This window comes from Aplidium turbinatum, chromosome 15, assembly GCF_918807975.1.
Source record: "Aplidium turbinatum chromosome 15, kaAplTurb1.1, whole genome shotgun sequence".
Classification (NCBI taxonomy): Eukaryota; Metazoa; Chordata; class Ascidiacea; order Aplousobranchia; family Polyclinidae; genus Aplidium; species Aplidium turbinatum.
Window position 1 is genome coordinate 19,707,037 of NC_137486.1, and position 25,640 is coordinate 19,732,676.

General features: G+C 39.0%; 1 protein-coding gene across 1 annotated transcript; it reads right to left on the bottom strand.

Moving 5' to 3' along the window:
- Positions 1–456: 456 nt before the first annotated feature.
- Positions 457–25,492, bottom strand: LOC145784403 (uncharacterized). The gene is made up of 13 exons (XM_082596215.1): positions 25,152–25,492; positions 24,921–25,061; positions 24,651–24,827; positions 11,798–11,929; positions 11,273–11,399; positions 9,120–9,332; positions 7,391–7,566; positions 5,549–5,623; positions 5,059–5,214; positions 4,617–4,789; positions 4,011–4,216; positions 3,425–3,623; positions 457–3,044 (listed from the first exon to the last, which is right to left on the bottom strand). Exons 1-13 carry the CDS (start codon positions 25,377–25,379, stop codon positions 2,225–2,227), a joined length of 2,823 nt encoding a protein of 940 aa, XP_082452341.1. The 5' UTR covers positions 25,380–25,492; the 3' UTR covers positions 457–2,224.
- Positions 25,493–25,640: the final 148 nt, after the last annotated feature.

A 25,640-nucleotide genomic window follows, 5' to 3' on the forward strand; every position in this document is an offset into this window, starting at 1 on the left:
TGAAACTACTTCCTGGTGCATAAACAAACTGATTGTTTTTTGGGTAAATTTGAGTCGCTGAGTTCGAAAATGAAGTCCTTTTTCGGGTATCAAATCTGTTTTTTCACTGCAGCCATCACACATTAAAGTTTGAAGTGTGATGGCTGCAGTAAAAAAAAACAGATTTGATACGGGAAAACGGACTTCATTTTAGGATTCCCCACTCTCGAAAACCCCCAAACTCTTCTTAGCTTTGTTGCACCAAAAATTGTGTTGACCAGTGTGGTCAATCACTTACATCTGGCAACTCTGTTACGGTTAATCTAAGATAACTTCTGCTCTGGCGTAATTTCCAGACATTAAAAGCTCGAAAAGTTGCAGTAACGTCTAGACTGCCATAGGCCTGCTAGAGACCGGACATCATAAACCCCGCCTGATATTTTCGACTCGGATGAATCAGAGCGCACGACTGCCAGATGGAATTCGCCTCGGCTTTTATTCGACCTTGCAATGACGTCATAAATAGAAGCCAAACAAGCAGTGTTCAGGAAGGTCATGTGATGCAAGGAGGGCTTCCCATTGGTCCGGCAGGGCCAACGATACTGTGACATCACAATGGAAGATACAAAAAACAATATGACGTCAATAAATAAAATGTACTTGCGTCCACACAGCAATTGAAGAGAAGACAATGCTTTATAAAAAAGTTCGCTGGAAAACTTTTAAAAACAATTTTTTAATCTACTCAGTTTCAAAACTTTAAGTTTATTACAATCAAAAGTTAAAACTTGTACAACGAATAGGGGGCATTGTGGCTACAACAACTGTTATAAAAGGTAAAAGAGGGTGGCGATGCAACAAAGAAACTTCTGTGCAAATTCCTTATTTGTCGTTTGCATGGGGTTTGTCGTAACCCAGACAACAAAATCCGTCATTTATAACGTCTGCAGACGTTGAATCAATGTAAAATTGACGGATTTTGCTATCTGGAAACGTTCACAAAAATTGTGGAAAACGCAGATAGCCAATAGCCATACAAATGCCTGCAAAACAGGTTTTCGTTCACTTTGCAGGGGGAAAAACCTACGACATAAAAGGACAGGAAGAAAATAAAAAGTACAATTTATACAGCTTCGTTTGACTAGGGAGTGGAAAGGACTAGAGACAAATGCACCACAAGAACAATTATTATTTACTGACCACGCAACAAAAAACGAGATGATGATGAAAATATTGTTGAAAATTGGACTTTTGCGAAGTTTTGGTATTAACACCTCATCACAGTAAATAATTCCAGACATGTCTTTCAATGTTCATAGGGAGTCCAAGAAAATCTAGTCAATCACCAAAGATTTTATCATTGAATTTAGCCAGGTAAATCTTGTTAGGGTGGCTGTACAATTGCCGATTAACTTGATTCTGTAAATAAATCTTCTTGGGTACCTAGGCTATCACACTGACGGAATCAGTTCAGATATTTACGTCACGAGTTTGCGATCGCTCGTCACCCTATGACGCCACAATGATGTCACACACAACGACTTAGAGCACGTATGAATCAACAATGCACTTTGAAACAAACACAGTTACAGGGGTTATAAGCTAACGACAAAATAATAAAACACATTAGCCAAGCGGCCCACTTCCATTAGATCCGCAAAAGCTCGTCGTACTTCAGCGTAAGTGTCGTGGAAATCATCGCGTTTCAAAGTCGACATAGAGTGCGATAGATGCTTAACACATGTTGGAAGTGCAAATTATCAGCAAATACACAACAACCGTATAGATTCGCACCAGTTGAGTCACCGCAACGTTTCAAAAACTCTATAAACAACGACACGCAAGTGCGTCATCGTGACGTCATAGTCTTCGCTACCGCAAGTGGTCACGGTCACATTACGTGACATCACAACTTTTTGGAATTTCATAGGGATGACAAGAAACCTGTTGTTGTCAGCATGACATCACCGAGGGTGACATCACGCACAACAAAGAGACACAATGACATCACAATGAGCAATAAAGCGTGCAAAGAGCAGCCAAAGAGAGTGATTTGTTTCCATTGCACGCTTGAGGTCCAGAAGAGAACGGGACAGTTGATTGGTGTGGCATTAACAAACGTTTTCAGTAAGCACTGACAACAAAATCCGTCATTTCTACATTGATTCAACGTCTGCAAAAGTTGAATCAATATAAAAATGACGGACTTTTTGTCTGTGAATTGGTGGTGGCAAACACAAAGGGGTTAGAAAGGGCATTCTACTTGCTTAAGGGGGGTGGATGGGGGTTTCGATGCAGAATTAGGGAACTTACGAGTCGCATCCATGGACTCATTGATGTTGTTCAAGATGGCGCGCTCTGTTGAGTATGTCCGAAGCTGATCGAGGATTTTGGCAGAGGAATGACAATTGAGCAAAGCGCTAGAACGGCCAGAATTTTGAGCGGAGTTCTTTGGCAAAATTTTCCTTAAACAAAATTGACCGAATCCATTTCGGATTGAGGAAATGATGCTGCGGTCGGGACGTTTGAATTGGCTCCCATCGGATTGCGTGCGATAGCGAGCACCATTATCACGATTAACACTGATGTTGACCACACTGGTGTCCAGACCAACCGCTCCTTTCTTGGCACCTTCAAGATTGGATGGACTACAAGCTTTAGCTGGATTGGCGAGAAAAACATTAGAAGTTTCGTACAAACCATTCTTAGGTGAGACGAAGTGTTCTGAAGGGGCTTCCCCGTTCGGGAATTCAATCTCTGTCTCAATCTTAGAACTTTTTGGAAGGAGATGTATCTCCTCCAAACCCTCACTTTCCGTTGGATCCTTGTCATTGTGATCGAATCCCTGGCCAAGATCCATACTCTGTCCCTTCAAGATGTTGTTTCCCGCTTCCTTTCCCTCTCCAGAAGCTCCTTCTTCCACAAGTTCCGGAACGACATCATTCAATACGCATCGGCGGTGGTGGAAGCGAATGCTCCCGCTGGGTGGTACCACAGGCTCGGCCTCATTGCTGCTGCTGCGGAGTTGCGACTGGGAAGAGCTGCTTCCGTGTCTTCCCGCGTGCCTGTGATTGCAAGAAAGATAAATTAATACGTTGGGAAATAAAAGCTAGACTTTTGACGAATCCAACTACGCTGCTCAGTTTTGTAGGTTTGTAACATCATAACGTGAACTCTCTACCAAAGTTCCAACATCGTTAGTGAATTCTTGTCACAAAAAATGCTTTTAAAGCCACAACGACCAGTGATAGGCGTGTTGACTTTTTTGCGCAAAGAGGAGTTAACGTTTGTTATCACTTGGAATGCTTTGAATTCCATCAGGAACAAAATGGATTGTTTGAAAACTTGTTGCCGGGTTTTAGCGCTGTTCGAGTGCTTCTCGTGTGCAGAATGGTGAGAGAACAAACAACGAATGATGAAATAAATTCTCACTTGAACAACATACCTATGATGCTTGTGATGATGATGGTGATGATGGTGGTGGTGATGGTGGTGATGCGAATGGTGACCGAAGTTTTGGTGGTGACGAGGCATGTCATCTTTGTGGCGGCGCTTCGATTCCGTGTGATCTGCTCCTCCTTTGTCATCATGATCTGCTCCTCCTACTCCGGAGACTGGGGAAAGCCGAGAATCAGATTGACGACCTGGATGAAGAAATCATCAAACTTATGAAAATAATCGGAAAAGATGCAATCTACAATGAAGCAATGATGAGGACTTGGTGGCAGCATGGATTTTAAAGCAAAATAATCGATGAACTGAACAGTGAAACACTGGACCCAAAGCGTCCCTGGTCTCCCACACAACATGCCTAGCAATGTTCAGTTCTCAGGTAAACCTCATTGATCAACAAACGCAGGAAATTTGATACAGATATTGACACATTAATACATTCAGCCGCGCTTCTTCTTCTATACTCCTTCGATAAAGAAACCAAGCTTTTAATTTCAAACCTCCGTTTGATGTAGGATTTTTGCTATAAAATAAAGTTTCAAGATAAAACAGGAATTTTCTAGAAAGAACCAACTCACCATCAGTTTCAGTGACTCCAGGTGAGGGGAGTTCCCCTAGTTCGGGAGTGACCGCTCTTAGATTGGAAGAAGAGCGTTCGTGATCAATGGAGACATCCGGAGATGAAAGACTCCACATGGAGTTGGGATGAATTTTTCCGTGGCTTAGGTTGGAAGAGCAGTAACTAGAATGGTATCCATGATCCGACTGCGAGCTCTCTTGAGTCCTACAAGAGAAGGATCAGAGTGTGAAGATACTTGCAAAATTAGGGGGTGGTTTATACAAAGCGGGTTATTATGGCTGATATAGCTCTGCTGCAGTTGCTTGTTTATACAATGATAATAATAATCCTCGTCTATTGTCATGAGAACAATAGATGACGATGGTAAGAAAATAAGTCATGTAGTCATTACGTTCTGGTTAAATAGAATAAAATATTTTCTGGCCAGTTTTAAATTCATTTGCATTGTATTAAATCCGACTAATGCACTGAGCTTGTTGCACATATGAACCGGATACAAGCGTTCAGTTACGTAGACTTTTCCAAAATTGTGATTTTAATACAGTTCTGTGTGCTTGAGTGCCATATTGTTGATATTTTGCTAAAACTTAAACACTCAACTTACCCCTCCACGTGGTTGGGTTTATTGAATGATATTTGAGGGGGAGGCTTGGCGTCCCCTGGCTTTTCGGTGTTGCTATGGTGATCCCACTTGTAAGGGTCAAAGCAATCGTTGGTGGACTGCACAGGGACGAAATCAAGGCACATTCTTTCACGGTTCACTGAACCGTCCGTTATCTGAAAGGATAGGTCGTTGAAACTCATTTGACAGATCAGCCATACAAACACCTAGTTTTTGCGTTAAATCTACAGGAAGCGAGATTCCCTCTGTAGACATCTATTTATAGCCACTTTGAGCAAATGCGTGCAAAACGATGACGTATTTTGCATCATGACTCGACAAAAACTGCTCTATTTAAGTTCTAGGAAGATGAACAAATTGAACACAAGTTCACGTTGCGTAGGCGTCACAATGCACATCGGGCGACAGGTCAGGCGAGGTCTACCTGCACTCCATAGTCAAAGTCACAAGCGATCGTCCTCGCTTCTGACTCAGTTATGGCTCCACTGTGGTTGCTACCAGTGCTGTATTGGCTTGAATTGACTAAGGCTATTAAGTTCTTGTAACTGTCCGTTTGGCAAATGGAGGCCTTCGATCCACGCTATAAAACAGCGATAATAAGCGTAAGATGAGTGTTTTTATCGAGTTATGTTCGCTACAGGTAATGTGAAAGTTATACTGCACATATTGACAACAAATTGACACCATCTAAAAATGTTCAAGCTAAAAAATGTCCATAAAAAGTAACGACAAATTAAGTACAGTCAACTTTCCACATAAGTGCTTTATAATAGGATGCTCGCGTAAGTATGCGGAACTAGAAGAGATTAAGATACATAATAGGCTTTCTTTGTGTCGAGAAAACCATTACAGAAAGCAGTAAATTAAAAGCAGACAGTACAGCAATGCCAAAAAACGTATGGGAGTATACTTACAGACGGTGGAATGGTCTCGTTGCTGGTCTCAGCAAAAGCGCTGTGAGTGCTGGAAGCCTCTCTTCTTATGATTTGCTGGAATATAAAACATATAGATCACCCTTTGCTTTGATAGCTCACCAGTTTGAATAAGACGAAGACACTAACCAGTCAACAAATCAGCCTAAAACGACTGAGTTATTGACTGGATGTGGATTGTAGATGTCTTTCTATCAGTAAGCGTGGCATGTTGTGATTTTCAAAATCACGGCAACATATGTTGAATAACAATGTGACAACCAATTTCGTCACATTACACGCGTGATGGTTTGTTATTATATGTGTTATCAGAAACAGCCGGTACTTGACTCGAGCATAAGCTTCTTAACAAGCAAGACAACAAAGCTTCGCCGTTGGGTAAACAATGTATCTCAATAATGCACGCGGAGGGCTCGTGGTTGCTAGATCGGTGCATGTTCTCCGTGTGGTAATTCGATTGTCAGGCCGGCTCAATATAGCCTGCTGTGGTTGCTTCAACCGCCAACAAATAAGCTCGTCGCAAACCTGCTGACGCAAGAAACGGATCTTTCTACATTTTAATTACGTGTGCGGTGAAAGGAAATGATGAGAAACGGAAATGGACTAAGAGATGGCTTATCTTGTTGTCAATGAGCACAGTTACCATTAAGAAAAATATCCCATGATGAAAACAAAACGTCATATTCTATTCTAATTAATTGAGGGTTGATATATAAAGCAAAGCAATAATCACGTGAGGGAATCTCGTAACATATAAAATGTTTCCAATAAAATCAGTCTCTTTACAATGATTCAATACATCTACAGACGTTGAATCGATGCAAAAAAGTGCTGATTCGCTTATCAGAGATAGTCAAGGCCACTGCTGACGAAGAATCCTAGCAAGCATCATGCTCATAATTAACTTCATTTTTTCCCTTTGTCTTGCTCGTTTCCCAAACGCGCCAGGTGAACTTCGCTTTTATTTGGATCTCAATTAGTAATACAGAACTGAACGTGAAATTTTAATTTAAAGCGAATCCAAACAAAGATTGAACTTTGGTCCATAACACAAGCATCAGCGATACACAAGAGGACTGCTGCCATGCCACTGACAACCAGGGCTGCCATACTTGCTCTCTGGTTCATTGTGAGGTATAGGAAGCTGAATGACGTCACGTGTCGTGACGTAACATTACATTAACGGTAAGTCATGAAGGTTTGGCAAATGGTTTCCTTCATGTAACACAAATATTCAAAACCAAGTAACACCACAAGATTCGACTTTACTTCAAAGGGGAATCTCTCATATTGCATGCCATGCAACGCCACATCTGAGGAAGGCGAATAAAATGGAAGTAAAGAAAACAACGTGCCACATTTTACACGATTATCCTCGAATGTGGAAATTATGCTACAAACCAAACAAAGATGCTACCAAACGCGTTCTAGTTGGTACGATTTGACCCTGCCCATGATCATTGCATAATACAAGTCACCAATACTGCATCTCATGCACATGGTGGTTATCTCAAGGACGCATGCTGGAGTACAATAAATCTCGAGAGTCTGAGGGAACAGGAACAAGAATTGCTGCTTCTTATTGTAATCCACAACAAAACTTTAAACGAAAATGCAAAAATCAACGCAAAAGTAATCCACTGGGCAATGCAAGAGCTTACAACACAACAGGGATGCGGTTCTACAAGTATTCCCCACCATGATGGTGCGAAGGGCCCATCAAAACTGGCCTTTTTTCATTTGTTCGTTTTGCTTGACGATTCAATGTCTTTAAACAGCACAAAAAAAAAACAGTTTTGGGCAACCAAAACGGATTCATCTTACCTGGTATTTAGCATACGAGTAGTCGTCCAGTTCATCTTCTATGTGGAAAGGCTTTTCACATATTGGCTCATCGCTTGACTTGGAGTAGTTGGACAAGTAAGGATGCATCAAGGCATTGCCAGCTGTTATCCTGTCCTCGGGGTCAAAGGTCAAAAGTTGTTGCAGAAGATTGATCGCTGAAAAATCAAAGTTGACATTAACTGACCGTTTCTCGGCAGCCGATTGTAGCAAGAATTGACAGCGAAAGACACGTGCTTGAGGCTGGGCTCATCAGTATCGCACCACTAATTCATGCCACAGAGTCCTCGAGCCGCTGCCATGCCATGGTTGCCGCTGCGGCTTCAGCGACAGAGTTTGTCAGAAATTATATAACAAATCGATCGAAGCCAAGATACAATCTTACGATATTTTCAAGTAGTTGATTCAGAACACACCAAATTAACACACCAACTTTCACAACTCGAAGTTGTGAAAATAAGCTGTTTCACAAAAGCTAGCCCCAAATCAATGCCCCGTCTAGACTGAAATAGTAGACGTGATTGCGGAAAATAAAAAACAAATCAATGCACAGACGAAAGCTCTCCATTTCTTATCAGCAAGATTTTTTTTTTTTTATCAGCAAGATTGATAGTGAGTAACGCGAAGTTCGATTTTCGTCACCGAGAAAACAAAAGCTTTCGTGCAAAGTAATCGCTTCCAGCACTCGCCGTCACAACATTGCACTAATCCGACCGCAGCCCACTGCCGCCCGCTTGTTAGCGACGAATGTGCATAACAAACGACGCACTCAGCAACCGTTTTTTTACATTAATTCAACGTCTAAAGAAGTTGAATCAATGTAAAAGATGACTGATTTGGTGTCTGGGCTGATGGAAGGCGTACATCCTTTCATTCTTCAACGTATTCTGACGATGAAACAACACGCAAGTACAGGATTGTTTTTCACAAAAATGTTGCTTTGTGTTGAAAATAAACAATCTTAAGTTGTACCAAGATAGCAAAATTAGCAAGTTCAATCAATGTAAAAAGCAGTGGTTTTGCTGGCTGCGGTGAGTGGGTTAATCGGATACGGTTATCAAGGTCAGTAAGACGGAGTGCTCTTCGTAAATATTATTTCGAAAACATATTCAGCGAAGTTGGAGAAAAACACATTTGCTAGGTGAAAGTGCTCGGCTGCTCGCATAGCTAATCTGTAAAAAAAGCTTTGTCAAAACCAACCCAAATAGCAAACTTGCCATTTTTTAAAGCGTTTCAGCTTGTCAAGACGTGAAAATGATGGCAAAATGGCAACCTTGCTGGATGGCAAAGTGTTATTTAGTCTTGTCATTTCCCTAATTCAGACAAATCTTTTTACGATTTGATATCATGAAAATGAGGAGACGATTTAGACATTTTTAGCAAAAGCTGAAACAACACGATGGGTGGCTATCCACAGCTTGGACAAACTTTTAGAAACACAAAATACCAAATTAAATTTACATACATGTTCTGTGAACTTGTTTTTCGTGTGAGCAGAAACACTTTTCAAAACTTTCACACGCCCTAGAATCGCTGAAGACAGTTCTCTCGCGGACGGGGCCATACTTGGTGAGTTCATGGGAAACAGTAACCCACAAAGCAAAATCGGTTCGTTTCACATTAATTCAACGTCTGCAGACGTATATTTAATGTAAACAGGACAGATTTTTACAAGCTGTGGAGTTCTGCACGGTCACAACTTTGTCCTCACCCATTGCAGATGCTTTTGGAAGAATATCCCGAAGAGGTAAATCCGGAATGCCACCGTTATCCCTCACCCCGTACGCTTCTGGGTCGGCGCAACACTGCTTGTCCATGCAGCCGTGACCCGCCACGCTTCGCCAGCTCTGTGACGTCACAGAGACAGAGTTTAGGATTTGATTGATTTGCTCCAGGGCTCCCTCGCCAGTAAACAGAGGCTTTCCTGAAAGGCACAGGAAGTTTTCAATTTAAAAGCAAAATGATAAAGTCCAACCTGCAAATTAGACATTGAATCGATGTAAAAAAATCTTAGTTGCTAGTTGCTAGTTCATGCCTTTGATATTAATTACATTATGAAATATTTAATACTACAATGCTGTATAGAAAAAAAATAAATCACGCCCTATCTTGGGCAAGTCACGAGCTTAACCGAACATCACTCGGTTACCCAGAGAGCACCTGAACCGTTTTTTTTACATGTCTCTAGACGTTGAATCAATGCAAAAAAAACAGTTTAGTTGCTGTCTGGGTAATTGCTGTCAATCTTCTCGTGGTGAGGCCTGACAATTGAGTAAAAGGCGTGCGCATGTCTCAAGAAGCCAGCTCGTAGTCATGTGATGATATTATCGCAAAAAGTGTCATCGCAACTTCAACACAAAATCGCATGTTACATGCAAATATACGTCAGTGTATGAAGAAGTGGAGTTTATCATAAAACTAATGAATTTTCAAAACAGCAATGATAATAACATTTATATCAACTCAAATCTATCTGGCAATAATCCAATTTCCCAAGTCTATTTAAAACTATTCCCAGTCCAAGTCTATTTAAAAATATTTCCTCGCCAGTTCCACCCCCCCAGCTGGCAAATCAGCCCTTTTTAAAATATGCTAATGTTAAATCAATGTAAAAAGGGAACTGAATGGTAGACAAAGAATTGCAGCTAATCGAAAAAATTTGCAAGACTCAATACGTTTTATCTTCATCAAAACTGTTTAAAAACATTAATAAATGGCTGACTTGCAAAATATATACCTTACGTTGGTGTTTTGTAATAAATCAACGAATCGCTGAGCAAAGATGCCGTATTTTCACTGTGCCAAAGGGCAACCTACATTAGTCAAGTAAAGAATGTCGCCTTTTGTACATTGTATCAAGGTTTTGCATACATTGGAAATGACGTCATTGTGTGACTGGCAACACATTGTAATCTCCCCACTTCCCTTGCTAAGGCGCAAAGATTAAGAAAGATCTTAGTGTCACAATAAAGACTAACACTCGATTTCTCGCAATAACCGCTTCAATCAAACACCTTAGCAGTATCCCAGACAAAAATCTGTCATTCTTACATTGATTCATGTAATAGTGAAGGATTTTGCTCTTTGGAATCTTGAAGTTCAGATCGATTACTTGCGCTCGCATGCAAGTGCATGTTAACATTTCGCCATCAAGCATGCCTTTATCGGAGTTACCACGACGAAAAGCTATTTGGGTACCGTTTGAACAGGAGTTTTGGTAAAAGTAGGCATTAAAAACAACGTGATAAAATTATCGTTTAGGTAAAAGCACAAAGTATACACGCGCTGTGAAAAAAGTTTCGTATCGATCAGGAGTTGGTTGTATAACAAGGTATTCTTTGAAGGATAAGAAAACAAGATTTGTTCATTGTTGTAAGCATTCATTCTCATCAACGGTATCGATGTGTTGCTGCGTTGCATGTGCAACACCGGAAAGTTGCCATAAATATTTACAGATCCGCCTTCTGCTGCCAAGAATCCGTTGCAATATACCACCAATTGTGCAAACACAAGTCTGGAACTCTGAACTCGGTGTTCAGAAGGAAACACACAGTCGCAAGGGGATGACAACACAGCAGTTTCCTGTGAGTTGCGAGGGACGTCAGCAATAAAAGCAACGAATCACCAATCAGGAGACAGCATAAAGGTTATCTTTCTAAACACATGATGTGGAGTATAAAATCAACACAAAATGTTGCATACTTTTTACATATTGGCTAAGTCGATGAGCCATACAACTCACTCCAAATAACAAATCAGGATTTTATTACATTAATTCAACGTTGCAGACGTTCAACTAATACAAAAAGGAACTGATTTGTTGGATGGAAAGTTTGGAGAAGACCATTTATTTATCTTGCCCACCTGCAAGCATTTCAGCAAAGACACAGCCGGCGGCCCAAATATCGACCCCTTTGTCGTAATGTCGGGGATGGAGCAGCATCTCTGGCGCCTGGTAGCGGGTGGACGACGTCGTAATGGACAGGTGGCCCTGTGACGTCATAATCAAGTTGAAGGCGACGCGGGCAAAGTTTAATGAGTTCAGCGAGCCAGAGTGCCAGGGGACTGCAAACTCATTACAGTGCTGGAGTTTTTAGACGCTTTGTCAACGTTGTATAACGTAGAGCAAGTGAATATAATTTGTAATCAATACACTCATAATCAAATAGAGCAGCTATTTCTATCAAGTTGAACCTGAGATGAAAAGCTGAACCAGTAAAAATCGATGAAAGAATAATAGACAAATAATAAAAAATACATGCTTAGACAACGTTGAATCAATGGTCACTTTTATTTTTTTAAAACATGCAGAAAATTTGCTAATTTATTTTAAATTGATGCAGACTATTTGCAGCACTTCTTTACAAGTTGTTGGCTAAGCTGACTCACCGAATGATCGTAATCGTCATCAAATACCCTGCAAACTCCAAAGTCTCCGATCTTGAGCATGAGTGTGTCCATGTTGATGAAGATGTTGGATGGAGTGATGTCCCGGTGGACCACATTGGCACTGTGCACGTACTGTAACAAAAAGGAAGCGAGTTATGAAAACAATGCCATTGTGATCATGGCAGAGTGCTCACAGCCTAGCTACCTGCCGGACAGTGCCAGGCAGCATATCAAATTTAACATCTTGTTTATTTTTTCACCAACTGCCAAGCGTCTATATCTCAATTCTCACCCAGCCACAATCTCGAATCGAACCCACCGTCACTCGTCCAAGCGCGTGCTCAGATGACGTCACAATGTCGTGACAACGCCACGTCTAATATCGCGCATTTCCATTGCATTACGTCAGTGAAAAAAAAATTCCAAAAAGTAATTTCCATTTTTCACAAAAGTAATAAATTCTTATCCAACAAATACTTGCACAAGCTGACGACATAAAATTTTCGATTGAAAATAAAAAAGTTAAACAAATACGCATTCGGCCGATAAATTCGATAAAACTGAATCATTAAAACTTCCATGCATTGCTTGGACAACTACGAATGTGAAAACAACCGATTTTGGAAGCTGGAACTACTTCAAGGACATAAAATAGGCAATTTCCAAAAAATGACGTATGTAGTGACGTTTGTGTGTCTAGGCGATTCTGTTTAACCTTGTCAGTTTATGCGATGAACAACAACGTAAAGTGGATTGCACCAAGTCATCGTACAATTGCATTTGCAGGTTACATCCCAATTTGAGAGTTTTCATTGTTTCAACGTCCGGCGACATTGATGCAATGTGAAAATGAAAACTTTTAGTGTTTGAGATAGCTTTTAGCACATACCTGAATGTTCAAGTTTGTGGCACAAACATTTTAAAAACAACCACAGTCCACAATAATGTTCGCACGAACGAGTTGCCAAGCAAATCAAACAAAACTGACAAAGTGGAATTACTTGAAAAACGAGTGATATGCCGTTGACTGTTGACACGTAACTTCTAATAAATTCAATTTAAAGGCACTTTTCAACAAGCCAACTTTGCAAACGACAACAGTAAAGTTTTGCCAGATCATCCAGATGTGAAGCTTTTCTTGATTAGACCCCACCCGCGATTGCGCAATACAAAGGCTGCAGTATTGATCAACACGTATTGTGACGTCAGTATGACGCGATATCACTAATTTCGAAGTGAAACAGCAAAAGTCAAGGGAAAAGTTGAAAGGTCAGATTAAGACAAGAATACGTGCTTCAATTACTTGAAACAAGTTTAAAAAAATTAGATTGTTTCTATGGAACCATTTTCTACGAATGATTTTGATCAACATTTCCAAAAGACTGTAGGCTATGTTATGTGACAAAAACTGGAAAGTTGTTTTCTAAATGTATCACGCCATTGAGAAAAGAGATGTGAGCTGAAAGTCCCGCAATTTAGATAATCTCTGCGATGTCACTGAAAGCGATTTAGTCAATACACGACCAACTCTCCAAACAACTGGAACCTTCCGACCGATTCCAATCAACCAGGAAAATATTGACAACAAGTTATTAGAACAAGGGATTATTATTTGATACACAGCGCTTCGGTTCATGGAAAATAACTGAACATATCATCCCTAAATGACTCAGGCAAGACATATCCACGAAATGTCAGCACAGCGTTCTTGCAACAAAATGAAAGGAAACCGACGAAATACCTCACAACGCACCACTGGTGGTTAGACAGTTTACACTCGAAAACACGCTTAATTAAGTCACAAAGATGTTTAAAATCTTGACACATCTCAAAATTTTGCAATCTTGCCATATCTCAAACCTTTGCTGTGGTTTTTGTTTTTATATTTTGTAACATTGCGTTTTTTTGACAATAATTTCAGAACCTGATATCATCGCATTACATATCTTGAAACCTTTGACCTGTGACCTCTTACACAACAATGGGGAACAACTGATTGCATAACAGCAGGGTTGTTTTTGTTTTCGCTTTTGCTTTCAGCGTTTGTAGCCACATTTTCGTATCCATTTTGGCTTTTTCAGTTTCACTTTATTGTGGCAACAACACACGATGCTGTGCGTTTTCAACTACACAAATTTGTGGTTGCAATTCGCAATACAGTGCGTTATACTTTCATACTGTGTGGTGTGTACTCTACTTTCTCCAATATATTTCACAACTTAATTGGGTTTGTTTCTCGGCAGTCGAGTGTAGCAAAGTTGGGAAAAGTCTTGATGGCTAGTGTGGAGGCTACACCGGTATGGTTAGCGAAACACAATGCTCGCTGTTCTATAGTGAGTAGTCAGGCAGTGCTGACGCCAGGAAGATCGCTCCTTCTCAACTTAATTGGGTTTGTGAAATTTAACGACAGCATGTTCCTATTTCCGCTGATAGGTGAAATACGTTATTCAGTTTTAACGCAATTTATTTTTATTATGGATGCAACTTTTAATTTGGTTCGAGGCTAGCTACAAACAACAAATTACCTCCGCTAAAAAGACCCAGAGAGGTTACTGTGAGTTAACAGTGAGTTCGCGGACTCAAAACAACTCTCTGTGAATGTTAAACCTTTCACTTCCCCCGCTTATTGCCACGCTGGCAATTTACGCTTCGTTGCCAACAAGCCAATAGCAAATTGCCCAAGATCAAACTATAACATGCAAATTATGTTCAAACATCAAAACAAAAGCAGGCGCCAGACTCAGCCAGTAAAGCAATCCATATTTACATTGAATCAACGTTTGGAAACGTTGAATCAATGAAAAAAGACTGGTTTGCTGATTGGGAAGGCATTAAAAAGCGTGTCACGAATTACGAGAAATCGATCTTCTACTTCGAAAAGAACCTAGGAACTGTAACTGACTCAGGAGTTGGAAGAGAAAGGGAAAATAAACAGTCATGTTTGTTCACCTAGCCAGCAAATAAGTTCGTTTTACAATGAAAGAATGTCATTAGGAATGTAATGACAAAGCTTGTTTTAAGTGAAACGAAGTATCTTCACACTTTTTCAAAAAATAAAAATGGCAACACAGCTAACAAAAGTGGCAACTTAGCATTCTTTTATTTATAAAATTGTAACTTTTGGAAAGTGGATATATATTTCTTCTCACCCAGCTGCTGTTTATCGAAAAGCAGGAGTCCAGGCATCTTCCATGTGGAGTGATGCCAGGGCCGGATTTAGCTGATGGGGGGCCCTGGGGCACTTTTAGATCGGGGGGCCCCGTGCAAAAAATTTTTTCAAGCCTACGGTGCGAAAAATCACCTCTACGTCTACAGTAGCATCAGTCCAGTTCAGTACTGCACGGCATTTTGCAGAAACTAAGGCCAAAAGGAAAAAAATAACACAAAATCACATTTTTTTCCACATAGGGGGGCCCTTCAAAAGTCGGGGGGCCCGGGGCAACTGCCCCCTCTTTCCCCCCCCCTAAATCCGGGCCTGAGTGATGCACTTCCACTTGGGCAGATAAAATTCGCGCTTATGATGAAGACAACTACGATAAATTTGCAAGAAATGAAATCGTTCTCATACCCACATAGCAAAATCGGTCAATTTTACATTATATGCAAACGTTGAATCAACGTAAAAAAGAGCGATTTGCTGGTTGCGTGGCCTCTCGGTTTGAATCAGTTGAACTTTCAAAAACAAATCAGATCACTCTGGGGAAAAGAAAAAAATCAATAAGGTTTTCACTCAGAACGATGCATAGAGTCGTTGATAAGTGCAGCAAAAAAACCTCCGACTTGCGACTGCAAACCGCCGTTTGAACCTATTTTGAGAATCTTAATATTTCGTGTGTTGGCAAAATTGAAACCGGTTTATGCCAAAGATACAAACACTAGTTGTTGACAAGATTATGCCTAAAAATAGATCGTAATTTTTGATCACATTAAAGCAAACATTTGTCATGTTCACTAGTGTGTGTGTGTGAATGGGCAATGCCATGTGATTTAATCACAAAAATTACGCCAATTCTAATCTGCAAACGTTGAATCAAACTATAAAAAAAGTTAATTTTCTGGCTGTACAATTTGATTTAAGTTAGCCTTTGCTTTGTTTGTGGCTGTTAGTAGTCATTGAGGTCGTACTACACATGTTCACGCAGTTTGATCAATAGACCACTTCAATATGCAACATCAGATACACACTGTTACACAGGTTCCAAAGACCTACTCTCTCGCAAGAAGTCTAAATTAAACAACCCGCCGGTGTAGGAAAAGTATGTGATTTACATGCATGTTACGTCAATGTAAATAGAGTCTTGGGAGGGATTGGGATACTAAAACGCCCTATTATACTATATAGTCTATTTGTACTGCTGTAGTAGATCATTTTGGCGTGTAACTGTAGATCACGATCACGTATTATGCTGGCACCAATACGTAGATGGTGGCCTGCAGGGCAATTCAAAACAGCAAAGAACAGCAGTTCTGCTTATGTCAAAGCGCAAATATCAACCATGAAAAGCAGATATTGTTCACAGTTATATTGCACTGCGGCAACAGTTCATCGAACAAGTCTATAGTAAAAGTGTTTCAAGTAATTTGTGCACAGAACCTACGGTACACGACAATGCGTATTCTCCAGTCCAAACCATACTATAAAAGTATTTCAAGTTTTGGTTGTTGTGCTGAATCATCGTGTATGATGCATATTATTAAGATTGTGTTAAAAAGAATTTCGGTTACAATTGAAAACCAATTCTCAGAGCTGAAAGTTGTTGGATGAAGAAAACGCTTCCGTCAATACGTTAGGTACGAAGGCTGACGTATGCTACGCAACGTAATGACGCACACGTATCGACAAGCAAGACATAATCAGCGAGTAAAATGCCTACAGCGTTGAATGAAAATAGAAATTATCACAAACATTATGAAAAACAACAACAATCGCTCCGACCATAATGTTTTCACTCTTGTGATTATGCAGTCCACGCACGAGAGGTCACAAACAAGTCACATGACGTGACGGATTAAAAGCTAAACAGCAAATCATGTGCTTGTCGTAAACAGGGCTGATGGACGCATCCTCACTTGCATTCTATAGTTATATTATCCGTATTAATATAACTCATGAATACGTTTGAAATAAACTTCATCGCATAGCCAAACTTATCGGAATTAAAGTTTAAATTAATCGTTTTAAAGTAGTCTGCAAACATATCACCAGACATTCGCAACGGTCCCACGTGTTAGATCTAGATATCCCTGGTTAGATCAATATAATTCGCGAAGTGCCAGCTGGAAATACATCAGAGACATCGTTACATAATTGGTGCAATGATCGTTGCGCAATGTCCGTTATCCCCCAGACAGCAAAATCCTTCGTCTGCAGACGTTGAATCAATGTAAAAATGACGGATTTTGCTGTCTGGGGTGCTGCTGCTAATGTAAACGACCATGTGAACTTGGGGTTAATGACAGCAGCAAACTGAGCTTTTACTGTATTCTGTTGAATATTAATCCAAACGGTATACAATTCACCATCAATACACATTGCTTTATGTTGGGGGTATGCTCACTTTAAATTGTACAGACTGGTTGTGCAACCTGTGACTCAAGTCGTTTATATTGTTGAAATATTTGCTTCTTTTCTCCTAAGTTCAGTTTAAGAAATACATACGCTCTTATCAGCAAAGCGCTTGCAAAAGCGAAGGGTTGGTAGATTCAGGCAGCTCAAAATACTGTTTTCTTGTTGACTTCAAATTGGTGATACGGTCAGGAAAGAGCGCTTGCTGCATCATCACATTGAGCTATTTACACCAAATTATTTTCTTAAAATAGATTTGTCTTGCTCAGCATAATAATGCTTGCGCAATGTTGCATTGGTGATGAAGAAAAGGAATCGTTTTTCTTTTAAACTAGGGCGTGACTAGGGCATGCATTTTCATCAAGTTAAAAAGAACTTTTCGGCTGACCAACCACCAAAATAACAGCTAGATCACAGATGACAGTATCGCAAACCTAATCTATCCTCATTTGATTTGGAATTGGAACAAGCAAGAGTAGACGAAGACAAATTACCTTAGAAGCTCTAAGTCTAACCCAAGCAGCAAAATCCATTCTGTTTTTGTAGAATGAACGTCTGTAGAGTGTGCATACGTTGAATCAATGCAAAAAGAAAAGAGAATTCTATTTTGGAGGTATTTGTGTTGGATAACAAAGGGTACTTTGTATTTGTTGATAAGAATGGATCTCGTGATTGCCTACCTGGTTTACGGAGAGGAGAACAAAGAACAGCAACTCAGCATTGCAAAGACATTGAATAGAGCAGCAAACACCACTTTCAATGACCAAGAGCTCTAGAAAATCAAGATGCAACTTGAGAGCATGCAGTGGAGGGCTAGATAGCGACCAAGAACAATGCAAGTCGATACGTTAATAAATACAAGTTTGACATTCTAGGAACAAAACCCATCTTTTGTGCTAATCACTGACCACCAAAGCCAAAAGGATCCAATTTCCCATAAATTGGAACACCCCTGCTTCGCAAAAACAAAAATGAGCTGGAAACAAGAAGCAAATTGCCCAATCATGTTGATGACTCATCACTGGTGACATTTCATTCGGGTCACCAACACACCACGCCACCTGTCAACGTCATCATTCTAGCAAAACCATTGAAGGCGACTGTCTAAATATAAAGTAAGCCCCAGGCACAAGAATTAACACAGATCGAATTTGGGCGAACACAATAGGTCTACACTCTAAAGTATAAACGCGCACCTTTGTGTCAAAAACTAAACAACTCAACAGCCGCTGCAAACTGAGACATTGTGAGCAGGCGACTTACAGCTCTCCAAGACCATCGTGTATAATGCTTCCATTTAATTGGTTTTTGAAAATCGATCTTTCTGATAGTATATATACATATTAAAAGTCCCGTGTTCAACTTTAAAAAATTGCAGCAATAATCATAGAAGATGGAAAGAAAACATCGGGGCACATTGGTAAGGTGGAAAAGTTGCTGTTTTCAGCTTTAGAACTTTCAAAACACAAAGTTTTGATCTTGACGAAACAAGCCTCCGACCGCATAAAGAATATATCCTATTTTAAAAGCCCGGGTTTTATGGTTTAAAGGTCTGACGTGCACAAATGCTTTCCCATGTATATTGTGTTTTTTACTAATGGTTCAAACGTGACGTTCGTGCTGGCACTTTGCAGGCTATACTACAGCTTGATTCGAATTGATTGAGAAATCGATGGCTTGCCAGGTAAGTTGGATCATGGCTCAAACATTATCAGAATAAAGAAGGTAACCTGGGTATTAAAATGAAGACTGACGTCTTATTGAACGGCCAATATTGAAAAGGCGTGGCAGGTTAACAAAGAAGCCAGGTCAAAAATAAATTCTAGAAAGGAAATACAAAAATAGAAAAAGAACATCTGACTGTTGGTAAATCATACGAGCATTCTGTGTCAAAAAAACAAATAGCGTTTTACACCATTTCGACGTATTTTCCCATCGGTGCAACGTCATCTGTTTAAAATTTGTAAACTTTGTGAAATTAGCTTGTGACCTGGAAAGCTTAAGCCTGCAGTCAAATTACAGTCTCAATGCCTTGTAAATTAGTGTTGAATAAAAGGTGGGCTAGGTCATATCAAAATGAAAACTGATAGTGACAATAACAAAACTTATGAAGAGTTTGAATTTACACAACATTTGTTAGCATTGTGCTAACGCCAGGAAACGAGAGCGTGTAGGTCGGCTAGCCACTCGCGTGTAAGATACACCTTGTAAATCGATACACAAGCACTCACAATGGTGGAATGCGCATTCTTATCAAAAAAAAGCTTTTTATCCATAAACAACAAGTATTTTCAAACAATGCTTTTTGATTGAAAAGCATTCAATGCTTCACTGGCGTTTCGCTCACCATGGCACGTCTGCGTTTTTGACCTGTCAGAACACATCATAAACAGAGTTCCAGTTTGAAAGTCATCTGTTGCAATCAATGGCAATAGAAAGAACACATAATACAGAAAATCAATGTATAAAATGTTAAACCAATTGATAGGGTGTTGTCATGGAAAAATAATATCAAGGACCAACCTTACCAATGACCGTGTGGACGAAATATGTCGTCCGGATGCCAGAGCAAAGAAGTCAAGACAAAAACATAGCAATACCATGAAGTCATACGGAAACTAGTGGTTTGTTGCTGGAATGAAACAATTAACAGCAAGTCCATGTTAGCTTCATCATGCTGTGCATATTTGTGTTAAAAAAGCTAGGTTTCTGAATGCGCCAGACAATACCTCAGCATCAGCTATTTTGTGTGTCGCATCCAGGTTTACACCTGGTGGGTGAAAATTTAGACTAAGGGTATGGGAAGGCAAAGAAGCCAATCTTCGTCTCCACCTTCAGGCATCCTGCCAAAGACACAGCCACATGCTCGAGCGGTGTCGAACAGGCGCCCTTTCGATTGCCGTTCCAGAGCTCTCACCACTCGACTATGCAGCCGAGCATCCGTGACCCAACCCATTTGGAAGAAAAAGATAGTTGTCCACGATTTGCAAGACACTTCCAAGTTTGTAGTCAGCTAACAAAATCCGTCCATTTCCATTTTACATTTATTACATTACATTTTACATTTTTACATTACATTTTACATTTATTCAAACATCGGCAGAACACATGCTATGCTAGCACTGAAAAGTTTAAATTTAAAAACCAAAACGCACATGACCATTGTGTTCGACTTGAAGTTCTTCTAGAGCACAGTCAAAACATCAAATTTCCAGCCAGAAAATCAGTCCTTTCATACAATGATTCAATATCAACAGACGTTAAATTAATGTGAAAAAGACTAATTAGTTAGCTGGGTTGTTGCAGGTTATACGGTCGAAGGGCATGTACCGGATGTGCCAGAAAATATCTTGATTTGAAAGCTCCAAACCAGACCACTAAGTGCGACTTGACATTCTAATGGTGCTACAATTAGCTCCGCTCTATAATTAACAAAGCAAGCATCCAACGTATTCAGCTGACAAAAGTGCTTTTTACATCATTTCAACGTTTAAAGCATTGTAAAAAAGACAACTATTGTCAGTTTCGTTTAAGTGTTTCTGAATGTTACAGACTGCAAAGCTGGTGCTTGCACGTTCAGCCAAACGAAAGATTTCGTAACATCTTTTTGCTTATGTCGCTGATTGCAAAACCCGTCGAAAACAAAATGGACACATCAAGCTAAGATAAAGGCTTTCCATAAAACACAGCTTGCTCGGAAATTTAATACTTTAACCACGAAAATCTGGAGAATATTTGTGGACCATGCACTATACTGTAGTGGTGGATAGTACCATATGCCGTGTTTGTTTTTTCTAATGTACACCCAGAGATGTAAAATAAAGCATTGCCCGAAAACGTGCTTGCCGACCGACGATACTGAAACTTTTAAACGCCTGCTGCACTAAAGAGGCCCGAAAGATCGAAATATTTGTTACCGTCTGCAGTTGTGCGTGTGGTGTCTGCACTTATCATGGCCACACTGTCACAGGTATGAAATGAGTTGGCACCTTGCTTTGTCTGAACTTAACAGCATCACTTCACGACCTTATGAAGTTAAAACAACTATGCAACCTTGAATATCGTTACAAATAAGTTGAAGGTGAACTCATGTCGAAAAGAAAACGGACAAATCATCAAAATAACCCTCAAAGTGGATGAAAAAATAAATGTGTGAAATTGTTCCGCAACAAAAGGCATGACAACAAAAAGTTTAAATTAAATGCTGCAAAACGGTATGCATGATTTCGAGTCTTCAACCAAAATACCGCACAAACGCTTTAAGCATGTTCGAGACATTTGTGCTAAATTTAAACTTTTACAAAAGACTGAGTGGTGAAACCATGATGCTTGGAATAACGTAGGTTCGACACCGCTCCAAAGCACAGAGGCGTGTCCTGCCAAATGATCAATGATTTGTTCAAATGTCGACATATAACCTTCAGGCTAAAACTTGAATACGACAAACCCAGGCAAAATCGGACAACTTTAAAAAAAATAGAAAAATAAAGAGTCTAGCTCACAATTGCAGAACTAACAGTCAGAAAAACATTTTCAGACGTTGAATCAATGTTACAAGGATTGATTTGCTGTATGGGAACGACTACGAACCAAAAGCATAGAAACCGCTTTGTATTGCTGTATTTACTTCGCTGAGAGTTGACAAAATCAACTTTGGGAAAGCTAACCAAACACCGGATACAAAGCCTGCTAATTGAAACAAAGTAGATGCTGCTCAATAGTTAAACAAAACCCGTCATTTTTACATTGATTCAACGTTTGCAGACATTAAATCAATGTAAAAATGATGGGTTTTGCTGCCTGGGATACTTTCAAGAGAGTAGCTTTGAAGATAGAGTAAGTACTCCATCAGTGTATGAAGCGAAATCCAACAAAGAATTTGAAAAATCACTACAAACTGATGACATGAAAACACAGACTTTTCGAACATTCTACAGAGTAATTGACAAAGATACTTTAGCATCTTCAATTCTTCATGTATTGAGCTACTCAGCTATGAATAACTAACAGTAAAATTACAACGCCAACGCTATGAACAAGTGATGAAAAGCCTCACTAACAAAGTGATGTAACAAACAACAAAATACGCTACTGCTACAAGTAAGACACAACCCAAGCCAGCAACAAAACTTGCGTTGTCATGATCAAGTTGCGTCATAATGAAAGTAACAACAAAAACCCAAAAATTGATAAGGAAAGTGAGTTGTTCAGCAATCTTTCTTGTAGATAAACTCATTTAAAAACGTTCTATCCATAAGAGAAATAATACAAGCACATAGTTAGATGAACTGTGGCTGCAAAATGGTCAAATGTGATCAAAAACTAAATGGATCTGTGAGAATGTTGCTTTTGAATTGGAATTGTTCATGCTGTCAGTATAGAACTACCGGTACTACTGATGTCGATGAGCAAAACCAAACTATGGCATACTACACTATGACTATAGAAGTGATGAAGTAGATGCAAATGTGTTGTAACCTCTGTTCTGGTTACTCGATGTTACAAAGAATGAAAAGTTACACAAGGATCTTGCATTTAGAAAGGAACCGAATAATTGAACATACTTGTTGTACACTATAAAAGTATGTGATCTGAGTATGATCTGGAGACGTTTGGAGACGTTTTTCTACGTTTGTTCGATGTTCGCGTCTAATCCGTCTATACGTTAGTGCAAGCCACAATATTATGGGAAGAAATTTGAAAGGTGCTATCTGCTAATCGCTACAGGGCAAGACAAATTTATCCTTTCCAGAAACAGGATCTATTGGTACAATTCAAAAAGAAACTTTGAAACTTGTTCTTCAAGCAATAAATAATAATTTGTTTATAAAAAAAATATAGTGGTTAAATCATACGTAAAGTAAGCACTGACTTAATATACAACAACAACAAAACATTAAGATCAAAATGGTCGGGAAGTCTGACTAATCTGATTACAATGTAAAGAACAACAGATGTAGAAACCAAATAAGAGAACAATGTTTAAGTTTAATTTTTGGTTAGAATATACAATGGTTTAGTTTTGTATTATATTTCTACTGTATATATTTGCCAAATATTTACAGCAATATTTTATAAGTTTTTTTATAGGCATATTGGTGCACCTTAGTACTGACTAAGCAACAGAATATCAGCAACCTTATTCCTCCTGAACCACTTATTTCCATTTTTACAAACTATTTTAAGTTTATAGGTTGACCAAAACAAGTATATCTGGTACATACCACATGCTGTGACGAGATGATGATATAAAAAATTATTTTCGGTGCATATGACAAATAATGCAAGGTCAGCACAGACACTTCCTAGCTATCACAGGTCTTTGGTACCAAGCAAATTTAAAACAAGATAAAAAAAAAATAGAGAAATGTTTGTCCAAAGCAGATACATCGTAGTTGAATCATGGAATAATGTTGTTTACACAATGTATACACTGCAATTTACAACATTACTTTTCCTTTCAAACACATATAAGCCATCAAATGTAGTCAAAATAATAAGATCAGTTACCGCATCAGAATTTTCATTTCTATAACAAAAAATCAAGACTTTTTTTATATATATATACTGTAAGTTTAACAACCCTGCCCATGATGTAGGTATCGTTTTTATGTGTTAATGTTGAAATTATTATTAAATGATAAATATTGTACAAAAGAACTAAATATTAAGAACAAAGCCATCAGATGACAAACGCAACAAAAAATAATCACAAAAAGGTACAGAAATTGTTAAATTAACCAATCACAGTCAGTGATCATTGACAAGTGAACTTGACTTGGCACACAAGTCCAATGGACAATCTGCCAGTATCACTTGGAGATATTATAATAACAAATGAAGTGTTCATGTGGAGTGGAAACATGGAACAGAAATAACACAGCACTACAAACTCAACAAGTGCCAAAGTGTATTCCAATTTCACATCAGACAAAATGGATAACATCACATTGTCATTAAAAGCACACTATATAATATGGAGTTGCACTCAGATGAACTTTACTTAATAATGAACTCTTCAACTGCAGTTACTTAAATTCAAATCAACAGTTTAAATTCTCAAACAGCTAAAATCTTCCATACCAAATCAATGCATGTGATTTGACTTGAGGTGATACATAAGTTACAAAGAATTTTAACCTACAATAAAAATGCACAATGCTATAATTTGATTAACTCATACAGTGCATACCATTATATAAAATATGGAATGTATTTTGTATAAGCTACAAATTAACTTAATTTAAATCACTGTTTCCATAAAACATACAATTGCTGGTAACTTACTTTCAACCCCCGAAGAAGTTGATACATAAAAAGTTTCACATAAGACGGTGATAATGCCCTTTGGATGAGAATGTTATGTAAGTCAGTGTCCATCAATTCCAAACCCAGATACACAACATCTATCGGAGGCTGTTCCCCAACTTGATCTTGACATCCAGTGGTGGAAACATTTAGAGGCTGAGAAATCAAAAAAAAATAAAGAGCATTCCAGAGCTTAAACAGCAGTTGTTTTTTTATTATCCGATGCACACCTTAGCCAACATTACTTACTGAGCCGGAGTTTCTTTCATGTGAAACTACAAGAGTGTGAAATATTTTCATAACATTGTCATGATCCAGTTGGTGCAAGACACGAATTTCCCTAAACAAACGTTTTAGCACAACAGTGGAGGTACATTGTCTAAGCGCAACCTGCAACAGAAAATAATAAATTTTTATATAGGCTATATAATTATAACTGAACCACACAAAAGCGAGAACATTATCAAAAAGTTAACTGACCTTTTTAACAGCAAGTCTTCTTCGACACTCTTGATCAATTGCAGAAAATACAAGAGCGTTTGCTCCACAGCCAAGTGGGCAGATATCTTGATAACGCGATGTAATGTTGGCAAAGTTTATGGTAATAACTTTGGAATCTTGTAAAGATTTAGAATTTTTATAAGCATCATCATCAGTACTTGTATCGCTGACTTCATCTTGCATGTTGACTTCAGCTAAAACTTGCATATACACAGATGAAGTTATGGCAAAACGCTTGCCCAGTAAATACACTACAGAAAACGAAAAGAGCACATTAGAACAAACTTTTTAATTTGATTCTGCTAAAAATGTCAATCACAGATAAAACATGATTAGGTATTTTATACTAAATTCACAAGCAATAGATATGAATTCTTTAAAAGCAATCAGGAGGTCAAATAATCTTCAATAAATAATAAGTTGTTGCATGTAACGAATTATCTTAAAATTTTTATGCACACTGCTGTA